At 48.4% G+C, this 22,768-nt stretch overlaps 1 protein-coding gene and 1 non-coding gene across 11 annotated transcripts; both read right to left on the bottom strand.

Moving 5' to 3' along the window:
* Positions 1–492: 492 nt before the first annotated feature.
* Positions 493–22,138, bottom strand: CHD4 (chromodomain helicase DNA binding protein 4). Of its 10 annotated transcripts, none has more exons than XM_085069009.1 (41): positions 22,122–22,138; positions 21,327–21,401; positions 20,317–20,482; positions 18,222–18,349; positions 17,842–18,033; positions 17,364–17,482; positions 16,697–16,938; positions 16,485–16,612; positions 16,223–16,358; positions 15,622–15,803; positions 15,258–15,497; positions 14,308–14,511; positions 14,020–14,225; positions 13,661–13,792; positions 13,255–13,351; positions 12,678–12,869; positions 12,387–12,587; positions 11,312–11,449; positions 9,231–9,352; positions 8,947–9,120; positions 8,497–8,638; positions 7,909–8,040; positions 7,677–7,794; positions 7,331–7,455; positions 6,804–7,041; positions 6,462–6,634; positions 6,121–6,301; positions 5,934–6,044; positions 5,686–5,774; positions 5,469–5,602; positions 4,851–4,995; positions 4,487–4,652; positions 4,020–4,129; positions 3,662–3,797; positions 3,436–3,513; positions 3,183–3,320; positions 2,979–3,087; positions 2,525–2,657; positions 1,465–1,660; positions 1,158–1,349; positions 493–1,081 (listed from the first exon to the last, which is right to left on the bottom strand). In XM_085069009.1, the coding sequence occupies exons 3-41, from the start codon at positions 20,411–20,413 to the stop codon at positions 1,020–1,022; spliced, it is 5,838 nt and encodes a 1,945-aa protein (XP_084925135.1). In that variant the 5' UTR covers positions 20,414–20,482; positions 21,327–21,401; positions 22,122–22,138; the 3' UTR covers positions 493–1,019. The 10 variants fall into 10 exon arrangements, with proteins under 10 accessions (XP_084925135.1, XP_084925126.1, XP_084925099.1 ...); XM_085069000.1 differs by having other exon boundaries at positions 493–1,059; XM_085068973.1 differs by having other exon boundaries at positions 1,174–1,349.
* Positions 4,321–4,459, bottom strand: LOC146445185 (small Cajal body-specific RNA 11). Its single transcript, XR_014855865.1, has one exon.
* Positions 22,139–22,768: the final 630 nt, after the last annotated feature.

The following is a 22,768-nucleotide window of genomic DNA, read 5'->3' as shown; positions in this document are numbered from 1 at the left end:
GGCGGGACGGGAGGAGCCCCGGCAGCCCCACGGCCAGGCTGCGGCCCCTGCAGCGGAGCTGCTGCTGCAGGCACTCACGGGCACCGGGCAGGGTTACCCTGCCCCAAGGACTCGGGCCCTGCAGCCGGCGCAGGGCTTAAGCAGCCCAAGGCACGCAGCGGAGAAGGGCTTGGTACAGAGGTACGGGGCGGGGAACGAAGTTACAGAGCCAGAGATGGTGAAGGTAGGGGAGGAAGAGCGCTTAAAGATGAGCTAGCTCAACACCCCTGTCAGGGGTAGGGACACCACTCCTGAGACCAGGTTCATTAAGGCATTATCAAACCTGGCCTTGAACACTGCCAGGGTTGGGGAATCTACCACCCTTCTCACAGAGGTGTAGGATACTCTAAAAGCTGCTCTGGTATAGAAAAAAAGACATAACTACCTCTTCTTCTCTCACTGTTGTGACCACATACTTACCCCAGTACACTCATGATACTAGAGACAACAAAATAAAATACAAGGAAACTTTATTTTTCAGTTTTATCAACGTTTTGCTCTGTTTTTTGTTGGTTTTTCATTGTTGTTTGCTTTTGTCTTCAAGCTGCTTATTAGTTGACAAGTCCGGTCAGTTTTTGTATTAAAAAGGATTTTGATGGAGGTAGCTTTGTCTCTGTCCTGGCTTTTGCTTGGTCTTGCCTGTGCACTTGTCTCAGTAAACAAACTCAAAATAAAATTAAGAACGAAAACTGGAATTCCAGGCGGAGGCAACGAGCAATGCAGCCAGGTTCTCCATGTAACAGACATGGCGCTGGGGCCTCCAGTCACTATATACAGAGTCCATCATACATCCATCCCCCTCTCTCCTAAACGCACTCCTTGCTCCAACGGGCTGGCTGCAGAGGAAGGAGTTTCTTCTCCTCCCAGAGACCTGAGCAGCAGCTTCCATGGAGGGAAACAGCACCCAGTCAGGAATGTCAGGCAGAGGGGTAGAGTGTGAAGGGGTGGGGTGGGGGTGTCACTTCAGCTTGGCCGAAAGGTCAACAGCACTGGGCCAGGGACTCACTGCTGCTGGGCCACCTGTAGGGTGAGAGAGGAGGACCTGAGACTCACGGGCTGGTCACCAGAGTCCAGCTTGGCCCACGGAGCCCCCCTCCCCCCATAACGCCCTTACTGACCGGAGAAGGTACGTACTTGTTGGGGAGGGGGCGGCGGCGGGGGCTCACTGCTGCGGTTGGCCAGGCGGCTGAGGATGTTGCGCTCTGACATCTGGAGGCGCACTGCCACGGGTGGGATGCGGGCAATCGTGGCGGGCAAACGAGTCACATCTGCCTTCATGTCACTCAAAAGCTCCTCCAGCTGCTTCAGAACTAGAAGAGAAAGGGATATCTGTTCCGAGGGGAAAGGGACACCCCAGAGGGAAAAATCCAGAGGGGACAGCAACGCTAATCACCTATCCCACCCTTGTTTAACACACCGCATTACCTTTGTGCAGCACAGCATTGGCTGGTTTATTCCCAGCCATTGATTCCTTGGATAGGTGCTGGTGGCTCTCAGCCAGGCATTCTACCTCAGCAAAACGTGTGTTCAGAGCCATGGATGGGTGAGATGGGTCTTCGGACATGTTCAGATAAGCAGCTCGCCGCAACTGTTCCTCGATCACCAGCGCTTGCTCCAGGAGCTGCAAGGTGGGGCAGGAATGAGTCTTTTGGTAGCTGCCTGAGAGGGAGCACCCCCAGTCTCTCCTAATCCAATTCTCCACCATCTTATAAGGTAAGATTGTGTAGCTGAACCTCCTTTCAGCCTGTTTTACCGAGTACCCCAAAAGAATAAGGGCTTCATGAAGCTGAGTCAGATACACAAGAAAACTAGGCTACATCAGGCTTAATAGACTACAACTCCTCTAGTATTTTCATTCCTCCTGATTCTTTTTACACATTCTTTTTGAGGCAAAGAGGACGCAGACCAGTCTTTGAATCCAAGGGAGAACTATTCCATCCAATGTATAGAAAGAGTCTAAAATCTTGTAAGCATTTGGAGAAATCAACTGGAATCCTGTCAGTGGAGAACTGATCATTCAGTCTATAGTCAAGTAATGTTTTGCCCCAAGACTGAGAACTACATGGCTTTTACTTGGATTGATCTTAAAACATTCCTGAAACTAAGCTACGTTCACTCCTAAAGAGGATGAAGTAGAGACTAAAGGCAGCCCTTTCACCCACCCATACAGTTCTGTTCAAGCACATGGAGTGGGTTGTAGCAGACCAAGCAGAAGCTGTGATGAAAACAGTCACTTGAACCTTAAGCCTCTGTTCAACAAACATTTGGATTAAGAGCACCGAACCAAGCTCCCCAATACCATTTCCAGAAAAAAGGAGCTCCTATCACGGGGCAACTGTGTGATCCTGAGATTATACTGCTTCTTTTATTACCCCTAAAATAAAAGGCACTGCATAAACCTTTCACTTTCTTGGTGGAAACTTAGGACTGCAAGCACTTGTTCTCAGAGATCCAGGCAGTTATCATACTACAGAGAAATCCTTACCTTAAATCTCCTTGCCAAGAACTTATTCTTTATTTCCAGGAAGTTACCCCTGTTCATCTCACCCTTGAAGGGTTCATTGAGGATGGCGTAACGTGGATCATTCTGAATATCCTGCCAACGGGCATAGCCATGACTGAGATGGGATGAGCTCAGGCAAACAAAGGCAGTGAGAACAAGGGAATACACAGCCCAGGCAGTACTGTTCTCCAGAGGGGGTGGGGAAAGGGGGTACAGAGAGGGGAGGAACAGAAGCCAAGGAAGAAGAATGAGAATTATGTCCTGCTAAGTCTTCACTATGCTGCAGGAAGCTCCCCCTCCCACCACCACTTTCAGTCTTGTGAAGAGGATAAAGCACTCTCCCACTTAACCTAGTCTAGTCAGACCCAGAACAGCCACCTTCACTGTGACAAATTATGTACAAGGTGGGAAAATGTGTCTGTCATGGCAAGGATACTTGATAATCCCAGCAAGGAGCCAGTAGTCATGACGTCTATGCCAAATCTCGTAAGTCTTCTTGGTGACAGTTGCAGCCCGCTCTTCATTCTGCCAGAGGGAGTGTAGTTCTGGAAAGGCAAGAGACACCAGAACAGTTGGGAAGCTATTTCGCAAACATAAGCAGGAGCTTATAAACAAGTCCAAGCAGATGAAGATCTCATACCAGTGAAACCACCATCTGCTATGTTGAACATGAAGCGCTGCTTTACTGCCTTCTTGTGCCTTTCATCTACTGACTCCTTCAGCATCTCTCCATTCTGCAGCATCACCACATCTCTCTTATCATCGTCCTTTTTCTCATCTGTATACACAGGAAATTGGTAGAACAAACATGGCAGATACTGCAACAAGTTGGACCCACAAGAACTCCTTGCAGGAAAAGGGTTAAGGAAGAGAAGAGAGTTATCATGCCTCACCTTTCTCATCCAGAGTGATTATAGGAGGTTCAGCGGGATTCTCAATAGCTGCTCTGTCTTCCACTTTCTCCACATCAGCTGCAGGAGAGAAGGGGAACATGAGATGCACAGGAACATAGCAAGTCCACAATTTTATTCTTCAGCCAGTGAAACCAAATACCATTCTGTAATTCCCCACTGATTTTCTACATTCAAGCCTGCTGCTTTAGGATGAAGTGCTTTGTACCTTTGCTTTCTACTTCCATTGGTTCATCTGATCTTTCCTTCACCTCTGTTTCCTCTACTTTTTTTTCATCTGCTTCCGTGGAGTTCACTGGGGATTTTGCTTCCTGGGGTGGTGTCTCCACAGGCTGAGCACACTGCTGAGGACAGCAATCAGTGAGACAAAAGGTATAGCAGTGCATGGAAACAGAACACAGTCACAGTCATTTGGAAAGCAAAGACACACAAAACTGAGGCCAGTTCTGAGGACCAGAGTCATCTTTCAAGTATTGCTCCGAGAACTCATCTCTGTCTCAGCCGAGAGATGAAGGGGTGGCAGAGCTAGAGAAATTCACAAAGCAAACAAGCCACCTAACACTCACCTCCATAGGGACCTCTGCTTCAGCAGTAGAGGCATTGAGCTCCTTCTCTGGTTCAGCTGGCTCTCCTTGCTCCTTAGCACTAGCCCCTTCTTCTACTTTTACTCCTTCTTCTGTGTATTCCCCATGCCACAGCAGCACAGCAGACAAAAGAAGAAAAGCAATCAGTAACGTCTTCCCTGTTACCAAGCACACTTCTTTGCTCCCAGAGATCAGGCCCACCAAAATGGAACTAACAGGACCCCCCTTTCCTGCCCACTGCAAATGCCGGGCTGATGTCAGCTCATCTCATCCCAGGAAAGCTAGTGTCCTCTCTTGCCTTTAAGGGCTTGCACATGTCTTTGGCAGCCCTCCTAACATGAGAGTAAGCTGATCTGCGTCCACCCCCAGACCCCACCACCACAGTTCCGGTGAGGGGAACGGCCAGAGTAAGGTCAGGACGCAGGGCTGTACAAGAGAGGAGCCCTCACCAGGTGGTGGAACAGGGGCAGGTGTATTTGGCTGCGTATCCCCAGGTGTCGAAGGAGTCGGAGTTTTGGGAGAAGGTGAGCTAGGCTGTGAAAGTTTCTTGTTCTCCTCTATCTCTGCCAGTTCTGGCATACTCCAGCGGCCGTTCACATGCTCAAATTCCTGCACCTGCACGAGAGGGAGAGAAAGACTTATCACTGGAGGAGTCATATAAAGCTCATCCTTAGACCTGTAGAGGCAGACCACTGAGCACACAACAAAAGTATGTGTGAAAGGAGAGGTAACTCCCTAACTCAAGACCCAGTGACTACAGTTGTATGGACAGCAGAGGCCACACTGCTCCACTACCTACCAAAAAGCACCTACCTTTTTGCGTATAAGTGACATGACCCCAATGCGAGTAAGGACATGCTGTCGAGAGAGACCTTCCCGTGGGACCCCATCTGCAAAGGTCTCTGCACCATCAGCTCCAGGTTCACATAAATGGCGCATGAACAGCGAGACATAGGCCCTGCAGCAATTGAGAGACATGCAATTGGTCCATAAACTGTGTTATCTGGAGATAAGCACTGTCAGACCCCTCCTTCCAGCACATAATGGAAATTACTCCAAGACTCTTAACCCATAGTAACACAAGTTCTGAGGCTCCAGGCTCCTTCAAGGGAGAATTTCCTGACAGAATCACTACATACATAAAAGACACAACTAACTCAAGAGTCTTGAGCCAGAAACAACGTAAGCTCAAGACAGACTCTGGGAGAGTATTTATTACATACTTGTATAGCCATGCTACTCCTCTAAAAGCTTTTGCTTTTGGTGACTGAAGAGTCACAAACAACCTCCTCATCTCTCCCAGCTTATACTTCATTCTCCCACAAAGAATCAACCAATACATTGTAGTCTCTAAGAAAAGGCTCAACTCTCATTCTTCCCCAAAGGAATCAGATGCTGTCAGTCTTCCATTCCTGCTTAATGCAGACTCACTTGAACTCTTTCTCTGACTTGCCACGAAGGTCCCGAACAAGCCACTGAGTGGTGAAGGCATCCTGAGGTGGCATTCCATAGCGCATGATAGCATTGAGGAAGGCTTTCCGCTGGCGAGCATTGAAACCCAGCACCTAGAATGAAGGAGCAGACACAGATGTGGCAAGAGCAATACAGGAGCAACTGGGATGCAAACACTTTTCCTGGTACAACTTACCTCGATGTTTCCTCCCACACGGGCCAGCAAAGGAGGCAGAGGCTTGTCCTTGTCATTCCTCAGGCCCTTGCGGCTAGGCCGACGAGCTGCTGAAGAGAGAAATTCAGCTAAGTAAAGAGACAATGCGCAGCATGTTGTTGTGTGAATATTGCCCCAGCAGGAGAGCATCATAAAATGTATAAATCACCCAAATCAATTGAGTTTCCACACTCAAAGCAACCAGGAACTCTGGCTTCAGCAGAACTTACCTTCAGACCTCTCATCAAAGTCTTCATCTCCTTCTTCAGAAGCAACAGAATAATCTGACTGATTATCTGACTGGTCATCCTGCCAGTCTGAAAGAAAAACAGCACGTGAGCCTGAGACGCTACTCCGTTACTTCCCAGCAACATATACTTACACCCGTTTTTCCCTCAGGGTCCTGTGGATTTGTACCTCTATCCTCCTGTGAGCCATCGTTGTAGTTAACTTGCTTGCGAATACGTTTGCCCTTGCCCAGATTCCTGGCCAGATCCTCCTGTTGTTGCTCATAATGGTGACGCAGCAGTTTCTCCCAGTAATCAGGATCCACCGACTCCTCCTGCTTAATGATCTCCCGTTCAACCTCCTCTTCCTCCTGCCAGAAAAGTAACAAATTTAGGGCCCTACGCTCCAAGTTCCAGCCTGTCATAGCAGATATATGCCTGCTTGCCCTTAAAAGCTTCAGAGCTCAATTTACTTAATTGATCCTCCATCACTCTGGAGAACATATGAGCTGACATCCACCTCATACTCACCCCCATCTCCTCCTCACGGACCACATACTGGGCCACCTTGAAGGAGCTGAGATACTCATTCATGCCCTGAAGTTCTGTATCTTCTGTTTCATCCTGGTTCCGATCCAAGAGACGCTCAATTGCTTTGTCATCATAGTGGATGACACTACTGTCCTCACCTTCTTTGTTATCCCCTGAAGGAAGAGCACAGGCAGCATTGCTGTATGGATCTCAAGGGACTAAGAAAGGGAATGCCACCCTAGACCTCTCTGTAGAGCTATAATAAGCAGCATGTCTACAGTCTCTCACTCAATAAGGAGACAGATCTCCCCATCTCCTCCAGTTCTACTCCCAGGCACTCACCCCCCTCAGTAGCCTCATCCTTGAAGAGCTCTTCAGTGCCAAATTTGAGAATGTCATCAAGTTCCTGTTTGGACATGGAGCCTGTCTTGGAGCCCAACCCTGGTCTCACTACCAGATGAGTTAGCATCATCTTCTTCTTGGCCACCTGAGTGATCCGCTCCTCCACTGAGGCCCTTGTCACAAAGCGGTATATCATCACTTTCTTGTTCTGTCCAATTCTGTGTGCACGGCTGAAGGCCTAGAAAAGAGATGTGCTCAAAACAATCTAGAGCTACACAAGCAGTAGTCTGATATACCCCACCTATCTCCACAAGCTTCCTACCTGCCTTCATGTTGACTCTTAGCATTAGTGAAGGCTGGGCCCTGGAAGAACCCTCCACTATTTCAGTTCCCATCTCTACCCATCTTACTGCTCTAACTTTGCAATTTCTAAAGGGGATGTCTCACATTCCTTCACTCCTTCTGGTGATTTCATTTCCCCTCTTCCTGAGGATTACTCCCCAGTGAAAGATCTCATTCAGACTCACCTGGATATCATTGTGGGGGTTCCAGTCTGAATCATAGATAATCACAGTATCTGCTGTGGCCAAGTTAATTCCAAGACCCCCAGCTCGAGTTGAAAGCAGAAAGCAGAACTGCTGAGCTCCAGGAGCTAAGATAAAAAAAAGAAAACAAAAGTAATCAAGGGGGAGTGCAATACTCAAAGAAGGATTTGTAATGGACCCACATCACCTGACAGAGAATTACTACTAATCTACTAATTTAAGATTTCAGGAAAGCAATGGAAGACCTGGGGCACAACAATCTCATGTTGAGCATCAAGCACACACAAGGCAAGTTGTCATTTTACAGAAAATGTAAGAGACTATGTACCATTGAAGCGATCAATAGCCTCCTGACGCATGTTCCCTGTGATTCCTCCATCAATCCGCTCATATTTGTACCCTTCATGTTCCAAAAAATCTTCTAGAAGGTCCAACATTTTAGTCATCTGCATAGCAGAAAAAACACCACCACAGAAGAGTGAGGGACAAGGGGATACAAGATCAACAAAACTTTCTTCTCAGAGAAAGTATTCCCAGCATTAAGGTTTTCCTCCATATACCTGAGAGAATATGAGCACCCTGTGACCTCCTTCCTTCAGGTTCTTTAACATCTTCTGGAGGAGCAACAGCTTTCCAGATGCTCGAATAAGTGCACTACCATCATACATGCCATTTGGCATTTTTGGAGCTTCCTAGGAAGAAAAAGAAAAAGAGGGAATAAGGGGCAAAGGACGAAAACAGCTTGAAGGGATGTAACTTAGTCTCCAGCTGATGCTGGCTCACACCTGGTAACTTAGATTGGCACAACCACAAGGTATAGCACTGCCTGTATGAAACATCAGTGCTACCCTGTGCCAATTCTCTTGCAATTTGACTCCCACATACCCTCCTCTCTTTTCTTACTTAGTCCCTACTCTTACAGTCTTCACCATTTTATGTGAGTCACAAGATCGCTCCTACCTGTCACATAAATATGCTGGAAAAGGAATGGCCTTCCAGCATGTTGGGTCTAAATAAAGACATGATGAAAAAACACACAGAAGCAAAAAGAAATGGGAACCCCTCCATGCTTCACCTAGGGAGCTAACTGGCTCTCTGGTAACTGCCAGTGGAGAATTTGCTTATACAGAACAAGTGACTGGACATACCATAGCAGCCACAGGAAAGAGGTAGGGGTGGTTACAGCACTTCTTGAGATCCATAACAACATTGAGCAACGAGACTTGGTTACCACCACCCCGTGCATTCAGTGCCTCAAAGTTTCTCGTCAAAATGTATTTATAATATTTCCTGAAAACAAAAAAGAAGATAGCACAACTCAGACAAAGCTCTCATGAGAAAACTAACCTATTCTTCTGTTAACTCTGCACAGCTCCTGGCATTAACTGCCAGCTACCTAGGCTATGCCAATGACATTCACTATCTCTTATTATCCCTTATACCAGAGCACAGGATTAGTCCTTCCCTCTGCTCTAGTGGCAGCCCACTGTGCAGAAAACACCGCAGAGTAAGGATAAGGCTGCAAGCATCCTTTTTGAAACTGCAAAGCAGAGGAACAGTAACTTAACAGCAGGTGCTCTCTTCACCCCCACACTCACTTCTGCATGGGACTCAGCTCCACTCTGACAATGAGTTCAGTCTTAGATGGCATATTCTTGAAAACATCAGCCTTGAGACGCCTCAGCATATGTGGGCCCAGCATGTCATGAAGCTTCTTGATCTGATCTTCCTTGGCAATATCTGCAAACTCTTCTAGGAAGCCCTCCAAGTTACTGCAGGGAAACAGACACTCAGCAAACGCCACAAAGGAAAAAGAGCAAAAGAGCAAGTGAGGGGATAGGAATGACAAGACAGGCAGGCTGACTTGCACTGCAAGACATACTGGAATCTCTCAGGAGTCAGGAAGTTCAGCAGGTGGAACAGTTCTTCCAGGTTGTTCTGCAGGGGAGTTCCTGTAAGCAGCAGCTTGTGCTGGAGCGAGTAACCATTCAGCACACGGAAGAACTGGAAAGGAGAGCAGGGAAGAAAGTGGGAAAATAAACAAAAACACACACTGATATGTCAAAGGCTTATTAAGTCATAGGCTTAAAAAAAAAAATCCTCCTAGGAAAGAAGTTGACACCAAGCTAGGGTTCAATTTAGATCACATCAGCTGTTTGGACAAGAGTTCCAAGTAGTTCACATTCCAGTCAGGGTCACTAGACTGATCTTATTTAGATCATTGTTCTGCATAGCTAAAACATGACTGCAGCAAATCCTAGGAGCCATCAGGTGCTGGCAGGTTTCCTTTGCTCTTACAAGTTACAAACTCTTTCAGACCACCAATCATTTCTAGACTGCTGTACTATGTATTTTTTCTTGCTAAATGAGTGTTCCATATTCCTACAACTACTCTGCCTTGAGAATTCTAGAAATAACTAAGTCACTCTTCCTATTCATATCAATCCTGGCAGTGTTCCAGAGCTCTGAACAAGCAGAGGAGAAAAAGAGCTAAGGGTTTGCCAATGTGTCTTGAAGGTAATTTGCGCTGTTTTTCACGACAATGAAGTAACTCCAGACAGATGTAGTGAGCAGTTAAAGTACTGCACTGAAAAGTACAAGTGTACTGTGTTCACCTGCACAAATTGACGGTAAACCAGTAAATTATTTATGAGCTTAGCCACTTCTTTGCATATCTTACACTTAGCATGATACAAGGTCAAACTTAATGAAAACAGCTTTACTAGATGGCAAACAAAAAACAAGTCACTTATGTTTTGGTTATTGCACCAGAAGAGTACTTCTAGTGGCCTTCACAGGGATTTGTCTATGTAGATATACTTTAAAATATTCTTATTTTGGAATCAAATGTGGAAGTTACTAATTATATCTGCAAAACTTTAGGAGATAACCCAAATTTGTCAAGAAGCATCTGACCTATCTTGCAGCCAAACACCTATAAGCTGTCCTTATAGGACAGGAAACTGCTATAGAAAAGGATAGATTTAATGGTTCTGCATAGTGTCATAGTGTAACCTTGAGATGTTACATCCTCTTTCAATTAATGAATATTAATAGTAAGCATTCATTCCTACTTCCAACAGTTTCAATGCTAAGCATAGAACAGCATCCAGTCTTAGTGCCTACAATAAAATAAGATCTAGAAACTGAACTGCAAGCACAGCTGTGATGTCTCAGGAAGACGCCTCATGCCAAGATCCAAAACACTAATGCCATTTAAATAAAACAAACAACAAAAAAAGAAATCAAGCAGCAATTTTGTCTTACACAGTCTCCAAGAACCTCTAAAACCAGCTCTCCAATAATAATTGGTTTTGGCATACTGAGCGCTAGAACCCAGCTGAAGACAGACAAATCAATACCAGAATTAAGGCACAAGGCCCAGGGAAAGGCTGGATTAAGAAAGTACAGTCAAGTCTACTCAATTTAAGCAACCTTAGTTAAGGTGCAGCCTCATACAAAAGCATCTATATGGCTTTCAGGCATTTTTGAATATCTCTGCCCACCTTCCATTTCTGTAACACCTAATTAGTTTTGCTACAAAGCCATATGAATGCAGAGAGCAAGCCTACTCTGGAAGCAGGGTAATTCTGCATATGGAGCATGTTTTACACTCAGCATGGTAAACCTTTTCAGAATAGAGGTGGAGCAGGTATGTGATCTGCTTTCAGAGAAGTCATTCTGTATTTGAGAGCAACAACCACATCCAGGTTTTTCTGTTTTCCAATCTACACCAATTGCCCATGCACCCAGAAAGAAAACTGTTTTAACCAGTATCTTCTACCCCAACAGTGGTCTGTATAAGTAAAGCTGTTGCCAATGATGACTGATCTCCAAATGCAGACTGTTGATTTTTTTTTCTTTTAATAACACATCAGATTTACTACTGAACAAATGATTAAGAGCTGTCTCTCTCCCCAGCAACATATGCCACGCCTATCAACCACCTATGCTTCTCTGTACCTTTGACTGATTGTTCTTCAGTCTGTGAGCTTCATCCACAATGAGACAGGCCCAGTCAATAGAGCCTAGTATGGCCATATCAATTGTGATCAGTTCATAGGAGGTGAGAAGCACATGAAACTTGACAGCAGCCTCCTTCTGCAAAGGAAAAAGATGGACATGTAATGGGATAGAGGATGCAGTATTTCTCCATCAAGTTATCCTGATAAGCCCTGGTCAAACAGCACACCAAAAATTTTCACACCCACAGTTTCCTGTCACAAGATTCAAAATGCTGCCCAAACCATTTTAGCTTTTTAATTCCCTATTACTCTCAACACATGTAAGTCTCCTCTACCCCCTCAGTACCTGTTCCTTTTGGACAGTTGCCAAATACTCTAATAGAGATATTTAACAAATAAGTAGTGAGTAGAGGCATGTCAGGGAATTGAGTTTTGGACTACAGCATCTCATCAAAAAGCTAAGACTTAAAAAGAGTAGTTCACCATGGAACTTTAAATTAGTGTTAGTACTTAATGCTGTTACATTTTGAGGGAAGGAAATGAGTCTGCCTCTACCACTTTGCTTTAGCTTCCATCTTGGTTTACTAGGAAGATTGAAGTTCTACAAAAACTAGCCACCTAGCTCAGGCTCTTCCTGTCTGGGCACAGAATGCAATTTCTCAGATATCTGGGTATGGCCTCACTGTCAGCCAGTTCCTCAGAGATGGAAAAGTTCATACTTTTTTTGCACATTTGTCTTTTACATACAGTGGGCAATTCTGACATCAACTTAGACCTGTAGAAAAGATGCACAACTTCACAGGTTAAGTAGGGAAGACAGAGGCACTTGCCTAGGGTCACTATTACCTTAGTCAACTACCTTTTTCCAGTACTGGAAAGTTCAGACTAGTAGGAGTGTTTAACAGTCTACAGAAGGAATCTAAACACCCACTTGTCATCAATTTGCAGCTATTTCCCCTTGGAAACTACAAGCATAATCAGTTCCCAGGGACAGCAGAGAATCTGAATCTCAGATGCTGAAAGCCAGTCTAGTGCATCTCAATTCAGTCTTGTGTTACAGCAGAGTTCCATACCTTCATTCTGGATGCTTTTTTGCCTCCACGTATGGCATTATCCTCAAAAGTGAACTCATTCTCACGGATGATGGCCCGGCTGTCTTTGTCCCCAACGTAGGTCACTACATACATATCTGGGGCCCACATCTCAAATTCTCGTTCCCAGTTGATGATTGTGGACAGTGGGGCACTCACCAAGAAGGGACCCTTTGAGTGGCCCTACAAATAGAGTCAGTCAGAGCATTAGTAAGTGACTGCAATCACTAATACAGGCAGAATCTCCCCGGGCAATGACCTCCCAGCTCTCACCTCTTTGTACAAGGAATAGAGGAACACTGCTGTCTGCACAGTCTTTCCCAGACCCATCTCATCAGCCAAGATGGTATCTGTGCCCTGGGCCCAAGAGAAGCGCAGCCAGTTCAATCCTTCCAGCTGGTAGGGATGCAAGGTCCCTCCTGTTACATCAAGGTACTCCGGCTGCCGGTCATATTTCACTGTTGGCTATAGTGGAAAGAAGTAAGAGTTGAGATCCTTCACCTTACTTAAGATAACAAGAGTAATTTCTTAGTCACCCTTATATTCACCAGTACAGATGAGGCTTCACAGATGACAACCAGACTAGCACCAAACCCAATTTCCAAATGGCCAAAGGCATCCAACAAGATGCTTTTTTTTTTTGTAAAACCCTTTCACTAAGAGCAAGGGAATCTGACCCAAAGGACATGGTGGACCTTTGTCTGAAGGCTCTCTAATGCCATTTTTCGTTTGGGCCATGAAGGAACTCTAAACCATATGCCATTCACTCTTCAATTTTGTATTTACCTGCTGGCACCCCAAAGTAAGCAGCTCTATCAGATGGCTTCTAAGCAAAAACCCAGTAACTTACATCTACTGTGGGAGTCTCAGGGGGCCTTTCCAGTTTCCGCATCTTCACTTTCTTTAACTTCTTACCAGGCCTGCCCTCTTCACCTCGCATCAGCTCCCTGTGCAGAGACAGTCCCAAGCACAAGTAAGTTTAATGGCTTTTTATTAACAGATCAAGAGAAAATCATTGCAGGGAATAAGAGGGCCATCACCCAACTTGAAATAGGCTCAAGAGAACACAGCTGGAGCCTTCATGAACTGGTGGAGAGGCACAAAGCCCCTGCCCCAAAGGCACAAGAAGTCAGCAACAAGAAGATGCTTCTTGCCTATTTCCATCTATTAATCCAGCCAGTGCTAGTGGCTGACATACTGCAGTACTTCCTCTTGAGGGAAGGGAAAGGAAACCAACCTCTAGATACTCGTCCTACCTGTGATTCCAGTAGGCTTGCTTGTAGAGGTCGTAATCTTGAATATCCACATCTTCGCTTTCCCAGGATGCCTGGTCATAGGGCAGGTCTCTCCATTTAATCAAATAGTGGACATTCCCCTTCTTGTCAACACTGCAGAAAAAAACAGTAAGTCTTAAGTACAGTGAAATGGAAGCACTCCCCCAGTCCATTCAAATGGAAGGAAAGGACTCTTAGTGAAGCAGCAGAAACAGAAGATTTGTCATACCAACAAAGAACTCCCACTGCTTCTCCCAGTCATACTGCAGTTTAGCTCATCCACTCTCCCTTAGCCCTGCTTAAGGTCTTTGTTGAAAATCCTCTTTGTTACACCCCCTTACCTATGATTAAGGATCCTGTGGATCATCATCCACTCTGGCTTGATCCCATATCGATAGAAGCGCTCCTCCATCTCAGCATATTTGGGGTCCTTGTTTTTCCTCTTTCGGCTTTTCTCTTCTTCCCCTCCGAAGTCTCCCGAGGGTGGCTCATCCATATCATTTTTGCGTTGGTAGTTACGAAACATGACTTGGCAGTGCAACTCCAGCTGCAGTCGGGACACAAGCAGTTAGTAGGTGTTTTACCCTCAACTATCTCCCCTTACGCCATGGTTAGAGTCCTCCACTCACCTGCAGCTCTGACACCCAGGAGCAGTGCCAGTAGGACATGCCCTGCCATTTGACAAAGAACTGCCTTTCAGGCCGACCCTCCAGAGGCTTTGGCGGGGGAGCATTAGGGTCTGCATCAGGTGGACGTGGTGGTGCAGGGCCAACTGGGGGCTGACCCCATTTCCAGATCAAGATCTTCTGCACCTTTCCTTTCAAAGCTGGGCACTGGAAAGTTAAACAGAGCTTGATGCATCACAGTGTATGTACTCTAATAAAGAAACACTGAGGAGCAGAAACAGAGTCACTTTATAGCTTCATTACACAGACAGAATTTGCTAGGCTTGATGAGGCCAGAAGTCTGCCCAACCACAACTTCACTGAAAGTTTGTGCAGAAAATATTGTGCTCTAGAACTAAGGGTCCAGCGTAAGCAGTATTTTTTGTTCATCACCTTGTAAGTTTTTAATACCTAATGAAAGCAACTACACCATTTATATTACTTTTTTCAAGAACTTTCTGGAAAAGTGTAGTATTTCTCCAAACTATCTAATAATACAGGTCCTAGCATTACAGAGCTTACGACAGTGCAAAAACAGCTTGTCTCAGCATCAGTTTAAATTGCTTTAAGCACTGAATTTGCTTGCACTTGCTCTCCTGGTTCTACACACATACAGGAGCCAAAAAAAGTGAGCCTTGGCATCCTGGACCAAAAACTGCCCAACTACCCTGTAGATGGGCAAATCTAATGAGATCCAAAAGCTGTAGCCTGTTTCTTCCCACTGTCTGGAGAAAGCAGTCAATCAACAAGGCACAATACAGCTACAAAAAGTCAGGCCTTCATGCTTCATGACAAAAGTGTATGAGAAGATAGTCTTCAAAGGACTGTGTATTTCCATAGAAATATGATGATCCAAACGGATTACATCAGTCACCTCTTGTAGTAATAGGAGAATGGTACAAGCAGAAACTCACAGTGCAGCGAGGACACAGCCACTCTCCATTGGGAATCTCGGGCAGCGGGGGATTCAGACAGTGGATGTGATAGGATGAAGGACAGGCATCACAGCACAGCAGCTCTCCTCCATCCTTGCAGACTCTACAGAACTCCATATGGTGGTCATCCTCTTCCTCAGCATCCCCCACTACATCCTCCAGGATTTCTTCACCTTCAGAGTTATCCTCCTTTGCTTCCCACTGAATGCCCTCTTTTTCCTATAGGAGAGGGATATAATAAACCCAAAGTGATTATTTCATTACCACAGAAGAATAGCCCCAAGTCACTTGACATCCCCCTCCTCCATAACCTCTGGCACCATTTGGGGAATCCAATACTCACACAGTGTGGGCAGCTCCATTTGCCCTCTGGAGCTTTCTCCATATCTGGGTCCAGGCAAACCATGTGGTAGGCACGAGGGCAGGTATCACACAGTATAATTTCTCCTCCCTGCTGGCACACCTCACAGTAGTCCTGGTGATCAGTCTCATAGCCATCCACAGCCACTGTGGAGTCCTCCTCACCTGCAGAGGGTGATGAGGAGCCACAGTAGTACAAGTCACAGGTACAGGCTTCCCCCAGCCAGGGAGAGTATTCTCCCAACAGCCTGCATAGCCATCTAGAGATCCACAATCCAAAATTCTTGCTCTACATAAGTAAACTGGGCAAGGAGGAAGAGCTGGAACAGGAGCAAAGCAAGTCTCTTTGCGCCTGCTTCCACCCATTAAATAAAAGGTATAGTTAAGGCCAGGAACTCAGCACTATATCTATTTCCCTAATAAAGAACTCCTGAAAACCTTTTCCTTATTCAAAATAATATCAGGTTCTTCTTTAACAATCAATTCTCCTCACTCAAGTATCCAAACTACACACAGACACTGCTCTAATCTTTCTACACACTTAGCTGTGCTTCTGTCTCCAACTGTTGGCGAAGTATCTATACCTTTCTTTTTCTTCTTCCCAGCCTTGAGTTTTTTGCGACTGCGGCTACTACGGCTTGTAGATCCATCTGAAACAGAGTAGCTGTTGATGCTGGCATCATCAAAGTCTGACTCCACATCCAGATCATCATCTTCACTCTGAGGTAGGTAAGAGAAAAGCTGTTACTTAGACACACATGCTGGGAGGGCAGCAGACACACGCACCAGCATTCCTGTCACATCACGACCTCCTCCTCAGAAGGTCAAGAAAGGAGCATCACTTACTGATGATCTTTTACGCTTGGAACCAAATCCTCCCAGTTTGATTTTCAATGGTGCCACCTTCTTTGTTTTAGGTTTCTTGATATCAGGAATACGAGGACTCGCTTTTGGCTTCCGCCGGGCATTGGGTCCTGGGAACAGAGGAGACTGAGTCAGAAGGGCTGCTGCCTTGACACCACCACTCACTCTCTATCCTCCTGCCAGACTCATCTCACCTTTGCCCTCCTTTGTCTTGGCTTTCCTGAGTGGCACATCTACGGGGGGCTGCGGCAGGACAGCATCCACGTTTGTCACCATACTCTCCACTACTGCAACAGCTGCAGCTGCAGCAGCTGCCACAGATGCACCTGAACTTCCCTTGAAGGGGTTGTTTGTGCTAAACTCCCTCCATTTGGCTCCCAGTACCATCATCATCTTCGACACTGCTATTTTAGGGTTCTTGGCTGCGATAAGTGGCCTGTGTACAGTTAAGGAAGGAAGGAAAGGTTACTGAACCACTCTGAAATCTAGACTATTCCTCCCCACTGCCACCCCCATCAGCACCTTTATCTCAAACTACATTCCTTTCTAATCTCTGATATCAACAGCCAATGAATCTCCCCACTCTCATCCTTCACACTATGTGAAGGATGGAAATGTTCAGAGGCTTGGAAAAACGAAATGGAATTTAGCACAGTAGGCAAGAAAGGGGATTCGGAGGACTTGCATCATCTCAATGACTGAAAATAAAAATGCTGTGGATGAATTATTTTTCTGATGCTTCAGTTTTCACTCTAGGTACTACAATAATGTGCACTGAGGCTCCAAAATCAACGCATCTAGTTTTGGCCCCATCCCTTTTTTTTGTTCCTGAGTCTTTTCAAGTGTAGGCTTACAGCTCACCTGACAAACTGGCTGAAAGCTTTGTAGTTGGTGAGCGTGCGGTAATCCTCCTCTGTGAAGATGTGATCAATATCCTCCATGCCCCAATCTTCCAGAAGCTGAGCAGATGACTTTGGCTCCTATGAAAACAGAATCACGGCAACTCTGAGCAGAACTTCCACACATCTTCCACATTCCACAGATGACCCGGGGAAATTTTTCCCCACTGCGTCCACTTATCACTACCATAGCACACAGCCACAATAGCAGATCAGGGGAAATGGGAAAAGTGTTTGGATTCAATAGAAATTCCATGTGTGTTTAAAGCAATAGACAGGGAAGAATGCAAGGTGGGAAGAAGGTCAAGTCAAGTAGGTCTAGTGGAAGAAGAGACTACAGAGTTGTAACTCCCTGTGCAATCACATAAGGAAAGCACAATGGTCCCCCAAATCAGACACATGGGAATGAGGAGCAAGGAGTCAGCAGGGTAGCTTGTTACCTTTGAGTCATCATCTTCTTCCTCTTCTTCCTCCTCCTCCTTGCGCTTGGCTTTGTTTTTCTTTTCCTTCTTGGGTCCTAACTTCTTTTTTTTCTTCTTCCCAGGGGTATAATCACTGCCCTCACTGTCAGAGCGCAGAACCTCCTCTTCTTCCTCCACAAACTCATTCCCCTCACCAGAGCTGTCCCCCAGCTGGGAAAAGAGGGAGGGAGGGATCAGGCATGAGAAAATACCCTGGGATAAGCACTGAACACTGCTCTCTCCCCAAGCTCTAGAGGATTCATTCAAAAGATTGCTGCCATTGGCCAACAAAAACAGTAAGCACCTTCACCCTATATATCCATATTTTAGAGTGTGACCATAGGCATCCCTTTTCTTACCTCCTTCTTCTGACGCTTGCTGAGCTTGGGCACTTTGGGCTCCTTTAGTTTCTTGGGCTTCTTCTTCTTCTTGATTTTGGGAGTGTCAGCCTCTGACAGAAGCTCTTCTTCTGGCTCTTCTTCAGGTTCTGGATGTGAAGGGGCAACATGTCTCATTCAACCCTCCTCTGTGCATCACAGTATAGCCCCCCTTCACAGAGACCAACTTGTCTGCTTCTTGCTACATACTTACAAACAGAGGTGGTTACAACTCTTACTGTTCACAACAGATACTCAAATTGTATCCTAAGGTACCACTGAAAATGGTTTCCCCCTCCCAACACCACCTATTTCTACAATATTCCTTCTCCAAGCAGAATTGCATTCAGAACTCATGGACAAGAAGTTTGCCATAGCCCAACAAGAAGAGGAAAGAGCATAAAACAGATGACCAAATCTAAAGGGGGCAAAACAGTGAATGCATTTGAGAACCTGGGTAGGATACTGTTTCAGTCCACAGATCCCCAGGAAAGAAACCATCTAGCCTCTTCAGCAGTACAGAACATCCTACAGCTGCATGCAAAATACAGGCCAGTAAGCCACTATTTTTCCTCCTCCATAGGAAAGTTGTTACTCAGCAACTCTATTCTGATCCAGATTTGACAGAACCTTCCCCCAGCCCCAGCAGCTAGCAAGCTCATTGCCTGGCCAGAACATATGCCAGTTCCCCAGCACCACTGCACACTCCCATCTGTGTGCTCCGGTTCCCTGGCTGCCCTTGGCCCAAAGGGCAGGGGCAGCCAGACAGCCCTTCCTTCCCTTTGTGGCAGGCTGCGGGAGCAGCGCGGCCACCCGCCCTCCCCTGCCGCCCCGCCCACCGCACACAGCCAGAGTCACTCCTTCTCCCTCCAAGGGAAAATGGCCTCCTGACCACCGGAGCTGGGCAGGATGGAGGAAGCCACAGGTCAGAGGAGCTACCGCAGCCGGGAGTGAAACAGCAGAGGTAGAGCTCTCAGAACCTGGGGTCGCATGCCTGGCCCCTGCCATACTCCCAACCAATGGATATCTCTTTGCTCCCATGGTCCTACAACACCAGGTCCTTCAAGGATCATGCATCTTCTCCTCCAAGTTCTGATTTAGAGCCTCTAATGACCCACCCTTTCCAAGGTACCACCTAAACCTCTCCACTGCAGGGATTTTACCAGGTTTTTTTAATCAAGATTTTCCTTACTGAGCCGCCCAAGATCTCAGAGGTGCCAGAAAACTCTCGAGTCAAAGCTTAAGAAAAAAATGCCACACAAACAAAAATCCAAAAGTCCACAACACCATCTTCCCTTTTCCAGTTACATTTCTCTTATACGGCACTACAACACTTGAGCATGAGTTAGTAGGAAAATCCACATTTGTCCTACAATTTAGCACATCACTATATACATCACTCCTTTTCCACAAGGAAGTGAAGAATCCAGATGCATGTCCACAGAGCAGGTCATCAACAGCAGTAGCAACAAAAAAACCCACAAAAACAAACCAGAAGAATTCCCAGGGCTCTAACTCAAGCCTCATGTTGATGATGAGGATGCAAACAGGAGGGAAAAAGCAAGACACAAGAACTACCAAAAAAAGCAAAGGTGAGCAAGCTGCACAGAGCAAGAACCACAAGAAACCTCAATAATTGGGTGTGGTGATGAAGGAAAGTGGGTCACACAACAGCCCAGGGCAGTTTACTCTGGACGTCAGCCGGTCTGAGTTCGCAGATGAAAGCAAGCCAGCCAACCTGCCCTTTCACATACTACCCCTTCTTCCCCCTCCCCATTCACGAAAATTGAAACTTGCAGGTATTTCAGTACCCAGTCAGAATTGGACGCTTTGCCTCCACCCTCTACACCTCCTCCAAGCACAGGCCCCGACAACCTGCAATGGCTTGGAACAAAGTCAGCTCCACCTGACACAAAGCCACGAGCTTCGCACTGCAAAGTAACCCTGGAACTCGGATATCAAAAACATGTATGACTCGCAGCAAAAAAAAAAAATTACATTCCCCAACACATCATGCATTTCACGTATTCAGCTCGAGACCAACATGATCTCCACTCCTCATGCATGCTCTGCATACCTGGATGCTGGGGGATAGCGTTGTTCAACAAGATCTCCATGTCATCATCATCACTGCCCCCTGAGCATGGAGACGGAGATCCAATGCCCGAAGCCATGTCCTCCACACCGGGGGAGGCCTGGGCTTATACAGGTTGTCGCCTTCTTGCCAGTCTGGCCAGTACTTCCTTGAAAAGCAATAGATAAAGTTACAGCAAACCTGAACTCCGTTCTCCCAAGCAATAGTGCTACCAAGAGGATCCGTGAGAAAGCTTAGACAGCAACTTTACAGGCTTTGGAGTCTACGGATAATAGAAACACTGGCAGCAAATATCAGTTTAGAGTTGCGATAAAGCAGGCTTTGAAGACACCAGATAATAAACTGAGTCAGCCACTCATCTCTGGCGAGGAAGCCAAAACAGCTGTCCTAAAGGAAAACTCTCCCGTCCTCTGCAGCCGGGTGCCCTCGGTTATTTCTGCCTTGGGCCCGGAGAAGGCAGCGGGGCAGACAAGGCAGCCGGGCTTCCAAGGGAGCCCTGGGGCCGGTCGGGCGGCTGTCAGCGCGGTGCCCTGGCCAGCAGCCCCAAGCCGCCCCGGGCTGGCACTGCAGCGCCAGCCCTGCCCCTGCCCCGCAGCCGGCCGCACACAAAAGGCCGGGCGGGCTCGGCAGCCCCGCTCCGCCGCCCCCGCCCGGAGCGGGGCTGCGCGGCGCAGGGCGGGGGCGGGGGGCACCGTCTCCCGGGCGGGGGCGCGGGGCGGGGCCGGGGAAGTCCGGCGGGCGTGCGGCGAGGGGCCGCCGTTCCCCGGGGGCCGGCGCAGGCCCGAGCTGCGGGCACCGGCGGGGCGGTTGCGGGGCGGGGGAGGAGGGGCCGGACCCGTCCTGCGGCCGCCCGGGCAGGCGGACGGCGCGTCCCCGGAGGAGCTGCGGCCGGAGCCGAAGGGGCGCCCGACTGAGAGGGGCGTCTGCCGGCGGGGACGCCCCGGGAGGCGGCAGATGGCCTCGCCCGCCCTCGTTCCCTCCCGGCTCCTCACCCGGCTCCGGACCCCGGCTCCGCTCTCGCCGCTGCCGCCGCTGAAGGGAAAATGGCTCCGGCCGCGGCACCGCCTCTTAAAGGGGAAAAAAAACCGGGTAGGCCCCGCCCCCTCCCGCCTACATCCCATAATATGCCCCGGGACCCCGGCAACAGGCCCCGCCCCCGTCTCCCCGGCAAACACACACCCCCTTGCCCCCCCCGACATCCCATAATACTCACCCTCCCCTCAGAACTTCCCACTCACTGCCCGGCCCGGCATCCCATAATAATAACCACCCCTCCCGCCGGCAACATCCCATAATACTGCCCCCCACCGCACCTTCACCCCGACAAACATCCCATAATACTCCCCCACGCTCGCACCCCTTCGCTCCGACATCCCATAATACTGACCCCCCACAAGAAACATCCCATAATACTGTCCCACTCCGCCCCGCGCGGGACCCCGCGCGCCGGGGCAGGGCGCCCCCCCGCGCCTCCCGGGGCTGCCATCCCATAATCGGCACGTCCCCCTCCCGCGGGGAGAGCGCGCTGGGGGGGAAGGGCGCACCGCGAGGACCCCCCCGGAACATCCCATAATAGTCACACCCTGAGCGCGCACATCCCATAATAGTCACTCCTTCCCCCCCCCCCCACCCCGCCTCGCGCCCAGGCAGGCATCCCATAATAGTCGCCGGGAGCCACCGTCCAGCCCAGCATCCCATAATACTCGCGGCCGCCCGCCCCGCACCCGCACCCGCGGGGCTCCGCCGCCGCCCCCCGCCCGCCCTGCCCGGGGGCGCGGGGCCCGTACCGGCCCGGTCCCCGCTCTGACCCGGGGCACGGGGCCGGCCCCTGGCACCGCGCGGCCTCCGCGAGCCTCCCGCCCTCCTGCGCGCTGGCACCGGCCCCGGGCACGGGCTCCGGGCACCGCCCTCCCACCGCCGACCGCCCCCGACCTCGGGGCTGAGCGCCCCGCTCGCTCCCCTGCCCCGTCCTGCCGTGCCCCATCCCGCACGCCCTGCCCGTGGGGCTGCAGGGCCCCTCCAAGGTTATCCGTGCCCGCTGCGGTCACTGCCACCACCAGCCCGTGTGTGGGGAGCCCGCAGCGACTCTGGTGCCTCCCCTGCTCCTCGAGGCTTCCTGACTGCTGGTACCTGCAGAGCTACCTACCCCAGGGATATGCATTCTCCCAGGAAACTAGTGACAGGATGAGAGCCCGTATTCTGAAGCAGCGCCAGGGGAGGTTTAGGTTGGACATCAGGCGGAATTTCTTCATGGAAAGGGTGATCAGACATTGGAATGGACTGCCTAGGGAAATGGTGGAGTCATCATCCCTGGAGTTGTTTAAGGAAAGCCTGGATGTGGCACTCAGTGCCATGGTCTGGTTGCCATGGTGGTGTTTGGTCAAAGGTTGGACTTGATGATCTCAGAGGTCTTTTCCAACCTAATTGATTCTGT

The sequence above is a fragment of the Lichenostomus cassidix genome, chromosome 1 (genome assembly GCF_008360975.1).
Source record: "Lichenostomus cassidix isolate B80296 chromosome 1, HeHo_3.0, whole genome shotgun sequence".
NCBI classification, from domain to species: domain Eukaryota; kingdom Metazoa; phylum Chordata; class Aves; order Passeriformes; family Meliphagidae; genus Lichenostomus; species Lichenostomus cassidix.
Note: the sequence above shows the minus strand (reverse complement) of the source record. Positions and strands in the feature narration are given on the sequence as shown.

Coding starts and splice junctions, on each gene's coding strand:
- CHD4 (XM_085068973.1), bottom strand. CDS start 20,413: ATGGCTTCGGGCATTGGATCTCCGTCTCCATGCTCAGGGGGCAGTGAT. Junction 18,034..18,221: donor GCAAGCGTCAGAAGAAGGAG/GTAAGAAAAGGG, acceptor CTCTTTTCCCAG/CTGGGGGACAGCTCTGGTGA. Junction 6,302..6,461: donor TCCGTGAGGAGGAGATGGGG/GTGAGTATGAGG, acceptor CTTTTCTGGCAG/GAGGAAGAGGAGGTTGAACG.